General features: G+C 34.6%; 1 protein-coding gene across 1 annotated transcript in view; it reads right to left on the bottom strand.

Annotated features, from left to right (window-relative positions):
* The window catches only part of LOC148300904 (uncharacterized), a 103066-nt gene extending 88977 nt beyond the window's left edge, over positions 1-14089 (bottom strand). Inside the window, exon 1 of the mRNA XM_088274148.1 lies at positions 13739-14089. Coding sequence (XP_088130274.1) covers positions 13739-13751 — 13 coding nt within the window. The 5' untranslated portion in view covers positions 13752-14089. The remainder of the gene's footprint in view (positions 1-13738) is intronic.
* Between the last annotated feature and the right edge of the window lie 894 nt (positions 14090-14983).

A 14983-nucleotide genomic window follows, 5' to 3' on the forward strand; every position in this document is an offset into this window, starting at 1 on the left:
ATTGTATTTTTTTTATAAAATCACTTTATATGTGAATCTAAAACATTTACCGGTTTCGAAGATAACAATTGTTTCCTTAAGATATATTAATATCAAAAACGTTCTTTAAAAAAATGTCCCTTACTGTGTTTTAAGTTTGGACAGCCGAGTCCATTCGTGCTCATTATTTTTCTATCCATTGATAGGACCTATCACTTTTTCGTTAATTCATTTTAATAAATTTGAGATGAAACGTACATTGTTATTGTAAGGTTATATTATAAGGTGGTTATTGTTAAATAAAAAAATATTATAAGGTTTGTTTGCGTAATTATATTTTGCACGATTTCATTTAGCACTACACCACTGGAAAACGAAAATGAGTATATTTAAGCTTAAATAAATAAAAGATTGTTGGCATAGTTACTAAAATAGACGTGACGGATAAACAAATGCGTAAAATAATTTATTATACTCCGTAAACTCCATATACAGGCAATTCTTGAATTTCGTTCGTACTGTGGACCCTGGCATACGTTTCGCTCAATTAGCTTCTCTAGCAAGTAAATTATTTAGTATAAATAGATAATTGAACGCTTATTTATAATAAATGATGGTAAGGTTTGAAAATCAATAACATAATTGAAGTTTTCATGAATAATTGATTTTTTAATATAATCATTTAAAAATTATGACGATGAAGAGTGTGCATAAATTACAAGAAAAGTACTCGTTTAAAACATTCAGTATGCATCGAGAAAAAAAGAATATTTTTTCTTTTACCAAATATACACATATATACAGTGGAACCTCTGATAACGAGCAAAATTCGTTCCGGAATCACATTCGTTGTGCGAAACATATATTGTTTTGACTGGCTCACAAGTTATTGTAGTAAAAAAGGGACTTGATCTTTCTCTGTAACCGAGAACTAAGTGTTGCTCGAAGCAAATTTTTCATTTTTTTTTTGGTCGTTATGCGAATTACTCATTATAAGAGGTGCTCGTTATGAGCGGTTTCACTGTATATTGGTTGTATCATTCTCTATTTATAAAGAAAACAACAGACGATAAGCGATAACCAATAAAGCTTTATCTGTATTCACAAATACTAGTATTTTAAAACATATCACCGCTTTACACGCGTGCTTTTATTTTGGTCTCGCCTTTGCACAATTTCAACATGAAACCCGTCTTTGAACCTGAAAAAAGGTATGAAAGTCGAGGATCGCATGTACATATTTAATATCCACATAAAATGTTTCATTCAATCAGGGTTTTATCATAGTATGTGTATGTATTTTAACATTACTTACAATTGTTGGAATGATCATGATATCTCGATGCTTCGAAAAATGCTTCCATCTGGAGTTACACTTTCACAATTTATAATTATACAATCACACAAATAAGAGATGAATAAATCAGAACAAATAATTTGATCACTTTATCTGTATTGCTGAAACTAACACGTTGCATATTTCACAAAGAGTTGAACGAGAAAGTATTTTTGGTTTCGCTAGAAACGTATTGCGCCCGCTAGAAATCTCGATACGAAGTGGATAAAAATTTAGTCAAACGTGCTCAGATTTTTTAAATTGCGTTTCCTTTCAGCAGTGTTGGTAATATTTGACTTCCTGATAACCGGAGCTCATAAATATAATCTTTATAGCAGGAAAAAATATACTCAGATAGCGAGATTTTTTAACAAATTCTTTTGCGACAAATTCTACACCTTTTTAGTCACGGGATAACTATTTTGCAGTCTTGTGATTAGATTTTTTTCTTCTTCTTTTTCTTAGCGCACTTCTCTAAGCTTGTTGTGTTTTGTCCCTTCTTGTGACGTAGACTACCCGTCTTATCATTCTATCTCTTGGTGGATCTATCTGGAAAGCAGCGCCAAGAGGGTTTGGGATGCAGAACGGATTTCACGAGTCTTCAATCATCTATGATTTCTGTGTGTTCCAAGCCAATTTTCCAACATTCTTCTCACTGTTTGACCACGTCCTTCACAATTTTCATAGTTTTGCACATCTTTATTCTTACTCTTTAGAGTCAAAGGTTAAGGATTAGGAACCCCAATTCCGTCACATGACAGTCGTGAGCTTTTACCATACCACTCACTCCTTTCAAGAACGTCATAAATCAAAAATCGTCAATTTTGAGCTGTGCATGTTTTCGGAAAGCCCAGAAAATGTGCTATATCTCAGCAAAAGAGGCATATTTTAAACTTAATATTTACCCGCTACAGGGCAGAAAGTGTTGTTTTTGCATTTTGAAGAAAAGGTATTGTTTCATTATTTTTTTTAAATATACTAAATATTTTTCTAATATAAAAATATCTGTTGCACACTAAAAAGTTCAATAAGTGGATATGGATTTATTTTTGATACATTTTATTATATTTTTAAACTTTAAAAACGTTCCGCTGAAAAATCAGGTTTTTTGATTTATGACGTTCTTGAAAGGAGTGAGCGATATGACATTTAAATATAATTCTAATTATTGGGAAGAAAGTCACTAGTGCCAAAATATAAATTATTTTCAATATACTATTACTACTGTTACGCCGTTTTTCTAAAGGGGTCGGCAGAGAGGATGGAACGCTACACTTGTCTGTCCAAACATACACTGCTAGCTTCCTTCACGTGCATACATCTATACATACATGCCCTCCAATCACGTCATCTTTTAACACGGCCAGATTGTAGGTTCTGATTGACCTGGCCGTGCCAATTATTTTTGGCCGTCTTCCTTATGTTCTCCCGTTCACATCTGCCAAATATACTCTCTTATTCATTCTCTTAATATTCAATTGGTCCACATGTCCATACCACCGTAAAGAACTTTTGGTAATCTCTTCGATTGGCCCTAGTTCAGCTTTTCAATGTAGAGTACCTACCGGTAAAACTTTATACTTATATTCACTATGTACAAGTAATTCATACGTTTGTTTAATACAGTTTAAACATTAATGGCAATGAAATACATATATATCGGCATTTAATAAACAAGATTGATAGAGAATGAACGGGGTTTTGACCTACATACACACGACGCACAACGTGTAATTTGGGTCACCGTACCAAGGTACCAACAAGGAAGGTAAACGAAAGGGATGACACAGTAGCGGGTGTCTATAAGTTAGGCAAAACTTTAAAATAACTGAAAAGTCTCATTTACAACATTTTTAGTGTGTCCAAATACTTGTTCACAAATCTGGGTTTTCCCCGAGGTATTTTGTTGTTGTTGACATCTCAACATTGCTAATATTCCAGGATTCGGATCTCACATACAAATGAAAGGGTTTCTGCTCAATAAAAAGCTTCTTTCATCTCACCGTAAATGCCTCTAGTGAAATTATAGTCAATTCAAGCAATATGTTTAATTTTGAACAATATATACATATAGCAGTTCCAAGAATTTGAGTAGTGTGTGTGTGTGTGTGTGTGTGTGTGTGTGTGTGTGTGTGTGTGTGTGTGTGTGTGTGTGTGTGTGTGTGTGTGCGTGCGTGCGTGCGTGCGTGTGTGTGTGTGTGTGTGTGTGAGTGTGTGTGTGTGTGTATTTAGCGAGTGTTTTACCTAGAATTTTCACTCACGAATTACATGAAATTATTGTAACCTTAAACATAAAGAGTAAATCCACTCACGAATAGGCAAAGGCTGTAAAACTTAAAAAGTTGAAGCCTAAGTAGGGTCACGATAAACAATGTTGCATAAGCCGTAGCTAGATTTCAGAGTCACTAGGGTGTTAAAAATATCGAAAAAAAATGTGTAGTGTAGTTATCAATCAAGGGTAGAATTGGTGACGTTACAATGTGGTGAATGTTATCTAGTCTTAAGCCCCGTAAATGCCCAGACTTACATATTATTCTTCATCTATGTTGATATGTCCAAAAATAATATAAAATGTTTCATCGCCAAAAGACAAATGGTCATTTCGCACAGCGCCGACAGTTTTGCATTGAACTCTCCAGACCTTGTGACCAAATTTTGAGGGTCATTCGAGAATTGGCAAACTAAATAATACGATACCACGTCCGAATCTTGCAAGCCGAACCGGTTTGAGCTCTCATTACGAGTATCACCTGTTGTGTCTAGTGCATGGGTGGCCAACCTTTTCAGTAGCTGGGCCAGATTTTAGAAATGAGATTTCCTACCGGGCCGTAAAACCAAATTTATTTTTTAATTCAAAGCAAACAAGATAAATACATATATATACATATAAATATATATTTGAATATTTATTTATACATATTTAAAAAATATATATATTTATAAGGTATCTTCTTCTCACCCTTATCCACACCCAATGGTGCATAGGACACTGCATCGTATCAACGCAATGTTAACTTGATCTTTAATTGTATGAAGGCAATGTGATTAATCCTGCGTTTCATGTACCACTCCTAGATTATATTAAATAATTATGATAAATACAAGATAAATACATAAACTTTATTCTTTTCAAGATAGAAACTGAATCATCGCATATCAGGCATGTTGGTTTTGTTTTAAATTCCACGAAAAAAATAGTTTATAGTCCATCTGTCTTAAAAACTTCTCAGTTCTTCTGTTACTCTTCTCTTCTTTAGTACAACGTCTTTACTACTTGACGCCATTATGGGTCTTGAAATTGTCAGGATAGTAATGCTCCCATATATGGGATATGATACGAACTACGCACGATGGAATGTTCGTTTGGTGGTTTTGTGTACACTAAAGAAAAAATGTGTGATTTGCTCTGCGGGCCGCAAGTAGACACCCGCGGGCCGGGGGTTGGCCACCCCTGGTATAGTGCCTGTTTTGACATATCGAAAGGGTAATTATTTTTTACTGTCCGTAGTTTAAATGCCAATAAGAAGTGATACAATAGATTAAAATTACTTCGTAATCTTGATCGTTGACATTCTAAAACTCATCGGTAAATTTAAAACAAAAACAACAACAAAATTTTAACATTTCTTAGTGGAACTGCATTTCATTTAACAAAACAACAACTTTGTGGATTTTCCTGTTATTAAATAATATAGTAATTAAATACTTTACATAGCGTCGTTTTCTTAAAAAATCACCCCGAGAGAGCTTACCAGTGACCAGGTTCTTTGCTGACGTACATCGACAAAGTCACTGATGAAATAAAATAAAAATGAAATAAGCTATGTAGCTGTTGTTTTATCATAAATATTTTTTTAAACAAATACACAATATTTGTAAGGCCTAATTATCGATCACTATCCACTGCATAATATGTTATTTTGTGTTCGTTGCACTTCTGTGAACCCATTACAAATAAAAATATAAATTTAAACAATATTTCATGCAAGTTTCAATCTTTTTACACTAGTATCTAATTCATACCTCGAGAGACTTTTATCGATGTACTGCAGATTTCTTAACAGAGCCAAAATGTGTGTATATATATATATATATTATTGCACGGAAAACAATCACCGATCACAATTACCGGTTATCTAATCCCGGATTGTTATTTTTTGTCTGTACAAAATGACTTTTGCTAGACTGGAGCTTTAGTCCGGAAATTGCACCCAGGAAGTCAAGCACGTCAATACTGCGTACTTCCTGCTTACCACTCCCTTATGTGAACGATATCCATTCAATATTTCGTACTAAGTATTTCACATTACATTTTAGATTCAATAAAACATATTAAAAAAAATGGAATAACCCACAAAGCCTCTACTTTTAGAGGCTTGTCTGCAAGTAGGATAGTAAAGATAGGGAAGGTAAATGTGAAAAACACATCACAAACACCCAGACCATAAGAAAATTAATCTTTATTGAATTTATTTTGCAATTGGGGGAAATCGAACTCGCGATGTCAGTTTCGCAGTCTACCCAACTACGCCACGACGCCGTAAACGTTTCGAAAACGAAATGGCAGAACTCATCTACAAGATTAAAGAGGTTTTAAGGCAAAACTTTTTTCCTAAGTGCGAAGCCTCCCAAGAGGAGATGCCCTGTGCGGCTGCGCCTGTCACATACCTCTAGGGACGGCCCTAAGAGCGCTTGTACACTACACGGGATTTTACCGTCCGGCAGTCCGGTTAGCATGAAAAAACGGATAATTGGCTTGTGCATTTGTCCATTTTTCTCCGGATCGGTACGGTCGATCGGTGCGCGATCACGTCGTGCGTGAATTCGATCAAGCTAAGCTATCGTAGTCGCTTTTATTTAAAAAATAATAAAAACGGACTGCCGGACAGTAAAATTCAGTACAGTGTACAAGCGCTCTAAGTGTGCCGTTACGTTAGGACAGGAATCGGCAGGCTTTCTGGGCATTCAGAAAGACTGAACATTTTCTGCCAACGCCTTGGCGCTGTTGTCGTGTTGCTGTGTCTGCTGTGCTTGTCAGATGGGTTTGCGGTGGCGTCTTTGTACCGGCCAACGTCGGGTTGGAATCGTATCTAGGTGACCAACTAACTACTAAACCCTTTCATTCCCTAGACTGGGGCACTTCTAGAAACTTGGTAGTGGTTTTTCAAACTTGTATTTATTTAGATTGGCAGTGACAGGGACATAGAAAACTATTAAATGGAAAATCTCAGTAAAATCGGGATACAATTATGTTTGCTAAATTTTTCGCAACAAGAGAGGTCTGTCAGAAAGCCAAGGTGCTTCTGTATCAGATCCGGGACTGCGGTTGGGAGAGCTTTCAATGGGAAAACAAATGAAATTACACAGAAAAACAAAGTAACCACCGAATTCTTACCCTTATCCATGCCCAATGGTGCAAAGAGCACAACAACGTATCAACGCAGTGTTAGCTTGATCTTTAATTAAATGAAGGCAAGTTGATTAATCCTGAAGTTTCATGTACCACTCCCAGGTTATATTAATTAAAATCACATATATTTATTTTGACCTCTCTGGGAATTGAACCCGTGACCTCCAGTAAGGTAGCCAAACGCACCTACTACTACTACATTATAAAGGCAGATATGAACAAGTATTATCAGCCAAAAAAGATTTTCAGGTAATTATTAAACTTTACTTTTTTTAATCATGCCTAGTCTTACAAGTAACTTCTTGTCTCAAATTTAAGACATGATTGTTAATTACGCTCTGTAAATTGGATTGTTTTTAATTCGTAAATACCACTTATTCCGGTTCTGAAATAGTGGTATTTACCGAGTAAAACTTAAATTTAAAATGTCTTAATGGCGAATAAATTAATGAAATGATTGTATTATTGTTTTATATTTTATTCGATTCATGGAAAAGAACGAGTTTTTCTGAAAATTTGTACAGCCAAAGACTGAAGAGCCTCGAATGCATATAAAAAGAGCCGCTCGCGAGTAGATGTCTATCGACCCCCGCTTTAGGGCGATAAAATAGTTAATCAGAATCTCAGATGCACGGTATCAGGTCTCGCCCTCAGTGCAGTACGGCTTCGAGGAAACAGTATGGCATCGTACGGTTGAGTGACTGTATTGTGTCGAGGCGTGTGACAAAGGGGTGAACAGACCAACAGACGGACCCCACTCACCCAGGAAGACGATGTTCCTGTAACTAACTCAACTTGCAGCAGACGGAGCCAAGTAATTATACTTGTAAACGCACCGAATCATAAACAATGCACTTATGCCTTCGGACCAAAATGATTCATTCACTTAACATAAACCGATGGTCGGCAAACTTATTAGCCAAAGAGCGAAAAATGCACCTCATAACGATTTAAAAAAATATTGAGAGCCAAATCCATATGCAATTCTAGTACATCTTAATTATAATTTTCAAAAAGAGGTACATCAGAAAAAAAATTATTTCACACAAGAATTTTATTCATATTATTTTTTAAATATTATTTTTTAACATCTCGTCAAAGATGAAGAAAAATATGGAAGTCTGGGCATTTACGGACATTTGGGACCTCACATACTAATATAAGAGTTTCTGCTTAGTAAAAAGCTTCTTTACATCTCACCAATAGATGTCTCTAGTGAAGTTCTAGTGATTCAAGAACAAGGTTTCTAAAATTGGTTCATACATATAGAACTTCCAAGAATTTGAGTAGTGTGGTTGTCAATAATGGGTAGAATTGGTGAATGTTACACGTGTGTAAAGTGATCACTTAAACCAGCCTATGACGGTCGTCAGCCCCGTAAATGCCCAGATTTCCATATTTTTCTTCATCTTTGATGAGATGTTAAAAAATAATATGAAAATAACTCCTGTAATTGGAGATAATCCAGATTTTGTGAACAAGTATTTGGACACACTCAAAATGTTGTAGAATTTTATTCATTGATAAAAAATCTTTTGAAAGTAAGGTATGCACGGTATTTACGATGAGTTATAATGACATATTTAAGTAGAATTTTTGTATATATTTTTTAAATACCGTAAAGTGGGTATACTTTGCACCATGGGTGATACTTTGCACCACCTTCTGTAAAGAAATTGTGGAGCTGGTCATCTCTGATACATGTCATTTTTCATTCTACTTTCTATTGTTTCTGATAGATGGGACTTCAATCTACTTTTTAGTTTATGGAATTAACAGTCGGTGGCTATTGCTTCAATGCGTTTTTCCTGTCAGAACGTAAAGAAAGTTTTCTGTCTGAAAATTGTGTCTGAAAAAATCTAGTGTAATCAGTATACTGAAACAAGTTACAACAAGTGAGTGGTCTCTAATTCGTAGATAGGTAGGCCCTGCTTTTCTCAAATGCTGTATTTTTTAGTTACGTTGTCAAGTTAATGTAAAAATAATATTTTTTTAAGAACTGACTTGTATTGACCACATTTGGGGTAACATTGCACCAGGTGCAAAGTATCCACAAAAGGCCATAGTTAATTAATTTGATGAAAAGTCTTAAAACGGCTAATACAACTTGATATTTTTGCTAAATATCTATAGGTTTTGTGTACTTACTTAATTCCTGATGGTATATTTTTTTCAAAAATGTCAAGAACACACAAACAGCTGCCTTATGCCAGACGATACTGCGATTTTACACCAAAGAGAGTGGAGCAGTGTTTGGAGGCCATTCGAAATGGTACAATCAGTCAAAGAAAGGCTAAATAAATTTTCAAAATCCCCAGAAGGACGATTAACTATAAGCTCAAAGGTCAGCACACAAAACCTGTGGGAAAACCTCCGATATGTGACAAGGGCAAAGAGCAATCCTTCGTAAACTGCATAGTAGACATGAGTGAGTACGGTTTCCCAGTGAGTGTTTTTAACATTCACTACATTCTAATAGCCTATTTGGATAGATTTGGCAGAAGAGTACGAATATTAAAGAACAACGTACCAGGCTCTGAATGGATAAGATCATTTTTGCAAAGACATAAAACCTTGACTGTTGCTAAAACTAGTCAGTTGCTTAATCGGTTGCCATTAAAAGCGTATGACGATGACGTGCCCCAGAGTTTTCAACAGTTTTTGGAAGAAAACAGATTCAACTCAAAGAATTCAGTCTTAAAACGCAGGAAAACGATACCGAAAGAACCAGGTAAGAGCATTGCTCACGATCCAAATGTCGAAATGAACGTTGACGAGACACAAATGCTACCTGAACCAACTACATCAATGATCCCACCTTCCGCATCGAAACTTCCAGAATATCTAGCATTAACTGATAATATTTCACACGGAAGCTTTGAGGAAGAGGGAGAAGAACAAAAACGATGACTGAAACCATCGTATTTGTCGTATTTATCGTATTTGTTCTTCCGTTTCATTAGGACCAGTAAAAAAGAAGGTGGGAAAATATGTCGTATTTCATTACAAAGGAGAAAATTTTCCGGGACAGATTTTGGAAATAAAGAAAGACAGAGCTGTTAAATCCATGCAGGAGAGTCTCAAATCGTGGAAGTGGCCGATGAAGGATAACTTTCTTCAATATTCTTGGAAGGATGTAGTGGGTTCCATAAAAGAACCGAAAATGCAATCCAAAAGAGGTTTCTTTACCGTCCTGGAACATGACCATATTTAGACCTAATTTCATTTTAATTCCTATTACCTATGTAGTACGATATGTTTTAATATCCAACATTTATTTTATATAATTTTAAACCTTCAGTATTGGAAAAAAATACATTTTTGTTAGATTTTTTAATATTTAAAAAAAAAAAATCTATCAAGTGTCTTATTTTTCCAAAATTATACAATATTATAATCTGCATTTAGCGAACTGTGAGCATAAGATATACCCTTCATAAGATGCAACGAAACTTGTAGGATAGTCTTTACTTTGCATAAATTTGGATTCTAGTACGAAAAGTGTAGAGAAAATATCATGGTGCAAAGTTGTACTTTACCCCGGGATACTTTGCACCAAAATATAAATATAAAAAAAAATACAGGCAAAATAGATACAAATTTAAAAATGTATCAGACATGTTACAGGTATATGTGTTATTACATTGCAATAGTTGAAACCTCAGAAAAAGTAAAAAACCTGATCTGAATAGACAATTTTTTGAAAAAATGCAGTATTTTGGTGCAATGTATACCCACTTTACGGTATGTGTGTTTTTTCCTGATATAAACAAGTCATGCTGATGATTACTTTGAATATATCGTAGTCTTACAGGAGAAAACGACCAACTAACAAAACGTAAAATATTCAGGAGGGCCATTTAAGTCACTTTTGCTTGACAAGAAAATAAACATCAATGCAGTTAGTCATTTTTTAACAAGTCAATATATTATACTTCCAAGTTTAAAATCGTTTTTAGATTTTTTGCAGGGCAATATTGAGCTAGTAACATATCAAATAGTCAATAATCACGTTTTTGTAAAAAAATGCACTTGGTGACTTTCTCCTGTATGACTACAATATATTCATGAAAGTTCAAAAACATTATATGAGATATTTTCACATGAACATTTATTTATTTAATATGAACCTGAGTTGTCACCTGAAACGTAGGAGTGACCTTGCGCTCATGTTATTACTGAATAAGACAATATTGCGTAAATCAAATTAGATTCGGATAAAACTTTTTGTAATTAAAAATCATTTTGGTTTTTTAAAGAAAATAATAATAATAATAATAAAACCCTTATCCGCACCCCAATGGTGCATAGGGCACTGCGTCATATAAACGCAGAGTTATCTTGATCGTTTACACATGAAGGAAAGGTGATCAGCCCTCCGCTTCAGGTACCAGTCCAGGGTAATATTGAATCAATATTACAGTGAAAAAATCACTTATATTTATTTGACCCCCCCTGGGAATTGAACCCGGGACCTCCAGAACGGTGGCCGAGCGTGCTGACCATTACACTACGGAGGCGGACAAAATACTTGGGTAAATTCTTAAACAACAATAACACGTTTACTCTACAGCTATTATTTATTACAGAGTGGAGGTATAGTCTCTTCACAGTTGGAAGCATTTTTGTCAAGATGATATATAAATAATGATATCTTGGCCGCATAAATCTTCAGGCAATATCGTCGCCATTCCGGAGAATGAGATAATGGCTGAGGTAGTTTTATTTGCGCAGACATTTAATTTACGTCGTGAGTGATACACTAATAAACATTCTTTCGCTATCTCAAAAAACAAAGAGCATGGTTTACCATATGATTATTATACGAGTCATAAACGTAATGTGTATGACAGCCAGGGCCATCTAGAGGGATGCAAGACATGCGCGGTCGCACAGGGCTTCGCTCTTTATGAGAAATTCAATTTTGTCGTTGAAAAAACAAATTGAAAAAATGACCACAAATCTATGCTAATTCTATCTTTGGGTTCTATAATTTCCGTTTTTTTTCTGAAAACCGAAATTTTATTCACAACCTTTTGAGTATGTTCAAATACTTGATTACAAAATCTGGATTATCTCATATTACAGGAGTTATTTTCATATTATTTTTTGAAATCTCATCAAAGATGAGATTTCAAAAAAATAAAAAAAAATTATTCAGTCGAAAATCCTCTGTCGTCAGAAAACCAAAATAATACGCAAATCTCTCCACCAGTATTCTTCGAACCCTTATCCGCACCCAATGGTGCATAGGACACTGCATCGTATTGACGCAGTGTTGTCTTAATCGTTACTTATATGAAGGCAAGGTGATCACTCCTGCGCTTCAGAGACGACAGACAGAGAAATATTTTATTGTCAAAACACTTGTATTAATTATCCCTCATTGTCAAAACACTTATATTTATTATCCCCCCTCCCTGGAAATCAAACCCGGGATCTCCAGCACGGTAGCTAAACACGTTAACCATTACACCGCGGTGGCAGACTTAAAGTATTGGTTTCGAAAATTCATGTAAAAACCCGAAAAGTTTTGTGCCCGGTCTTTTTTATTAATCCCAGTTACTCGATGCGATCTATTTGAGTATTTTTTTTTTATCTTTTACTTTTTCGCCTTGCAAAAGGTTTCAGACCAGGTCTCACCTTTCCTTGGAATGGCGGTGACAGAGGTATAAAAACATTTAAAATGTGTGACGTTTGCCATAAATAAACAAAAAATGCAATGACGACATTATGCAATCAGATCCCATTTATGCTTTTTGCAATCCAATGCAATCGTAAGGTAATTGCATCGCTATCAACAATAATAATAAATACTCTTTTTTAATTACGTGTTTGGCCAAGAAAACAAAATTTAAATTAAATACCAGTTTAACATTTTCGAAAAAAAGCATATATATATTCAAGAAAATTACCTATGTAAAATAATATGTATATGCAATAATTTGAGTGTGTTCAAATACTTGTTCACAAATCTGTATTGTATTATTCGAGATAGAATAAGAAACGCCAGGATCAGGGAAATATGCGAGATCGAAGATGTCGTTAGGTGGGGAAGGAAACGAAGGAGACAATGGTATGCGCATGTGAGGAGAATGAAACCATCCAGACTCCCCCACATCGCACTGTACGGCCAACCCCATGGTAGACGACTCCCGGGCAGACCACCAAAGAGATGGGTCGATAGCTGGGAATCGACATCGCAGGAGGCTAATCCCTCGTAAAAACAGGCCACAAGGCCTACAATATGAAGAAGAAGAAGAAATATGTATGTATTATCTCCAATTAGGAGTTATTTTTTTTTAATTATTTTTTGACATCTCAAAATGGATGAAGACGAATATGGAAGTCTAGGCATTTACGGGGCTTACGACCGCATAGGTTGGTTTAAGTGATCACTTTATACACGTGTAATATTTACTAATTCTGCCCATGATTGATAACTACACTATTGAAATTATGCATGTATTGTTCAAATTTAAAAAAAATAAATGAGCGTTACAGTAAAAGGAGGAAATACTTGCATTATGTATAATACAAAACGTTTTTACATTTTTTATAACAAAACGCTAAAATTTACCCTTGGTCCTTTAGATATGGTAAAAATAGAAGAAAAAAGATACAAGAGTAGAAATGGTACCCACTTATTTAAGAAGCATTTTAGAGTTTTGTCCATTACTCAATTTTCATGAAATCGAAATTTTCTAACTAATTAAATTTCATCTTGTACTTCTCATATTTAAAACTTATTAATTATATTTAACACCAAAACGAAAATGTGTAATTTTACATAAAACATATAAAAACAAAAATATCAGTAGAGTAAACCCCCCTATTACGCTGAGATAGGTACCTTCATTTCCGCTGGTCAAAATGTTTCAGTACAGTTTGAAATATTAACCCCTTATAACGTATTTCTCCGATAGTACAGTAGGTACCTATCTCAATGTTTAAGGGGGGTTTACTGTAATTTTATGCACAAAATAGGTAATGAAAATTTAATGTAAACTTACCTAATGAATCCATATTTTCCGTCCCTTCTGGTATTCAAATATTTTTTTAAAAAGCGATAGTAATTAACCCATTGAATGAACAAATTAAAAGATATTAGTTTCGATTAAATAATTCAATAAAACTTTAAGATTTATAATCTATTTCTAAAACTAATAATTCCCAAAAACTACGTTAATAGTTTAGCCCATTGAAAAAACAAAACTAAAATCACTACCCGAAAGAATCGATATGCCTGATTTGTTTTCGGAAAGGCAAAATTAATTTGCTACATTTTGCCAGACAAGAGTTAGTTTATTTGACTTTAGTTCACGTTATTCTCTAAAACCGACTTCTTGGTGAATAAACTGAACACCTCTAGTGCCTTTGTTTGAACTGCAGATATTGTTTTGTTGATTGTACGCTTGTAGTTTTAAGGCTTATATTCCACAAGATACGAGGTAATTGTTAAACAACGTACCTTGTAATGTATGAAAAATTATAGGTGTCTCAACTTGAAATGAAACCTCCATTGTTTTTATATGAAAGAAGATGGAAGTTTAAGCATCTTAGGGCTTACTACCCGGCTTTTGGCTGGCTCGAGTGATCACTTTATATACTTATGTAACATTCACGTTTCTGTTTATTATAAAACATCCATATTGCATCAATTTTTTAAACTTGCATACATACAATGGTTTTGGGTTCCTTCACATGTGATTTGGGGATATGGCTGATTGTAGCACCACCTGTTGAGAAATTTGCGTAGTATATATGGTATATCTTATACCGATGATTAGTCTCAAAGAAAACATGAATTATTCCCTATTCTTTTTACCCTTTGCTTGGAAATTTCTTCTCTCAAAAATGCTCAAAATCAATTAATCGATTAATTTGTGAATAGGTCAGCGTTATCGAACAGGATTCATGATTGGGATTCTGTTACCGAATGACAAAATTTATCACCCTATCGGAAAATGTTTTAATTTTTGCAAATGGTGTCGTATTTCAATCATATTTGACATTTGTGAACTAGACAGCTGCAGTAGTCAAATGTTATCGACGTATGACACCATTTTCAAAAATTATAACACCTTCCGATAGGTTGATTGATTTTGTGCCATCCTGTAAATGAATGAATCATAAAGATCCGATGATGCTTTATGTACTTTTTATCTTATGTATTTACCTCAAGGGTCAAATCAGCAGTATCTGGGTTATACTAAATGGTGCGAGTATGGGTACGCAACTCCGAGTACTCTAGCCAC

This window comes from Brachycentrus maculatus, unplaced genomic scaffold (assembly GCF_059751285.1).
Source record: "Brachycentrus maculatus isolate JH-2025_06_01 unplaced genomic scaffold, ASM5975128v1 h1tg000635l, whole genome shotgun sequence".
NCBI classification, from domain to species: Eukaryota; Metazoa; Arthropoda; class Insecta; order Trichoptera; family Brachycentridae; genus Brachycentrus; species Brachycentrus maculatus.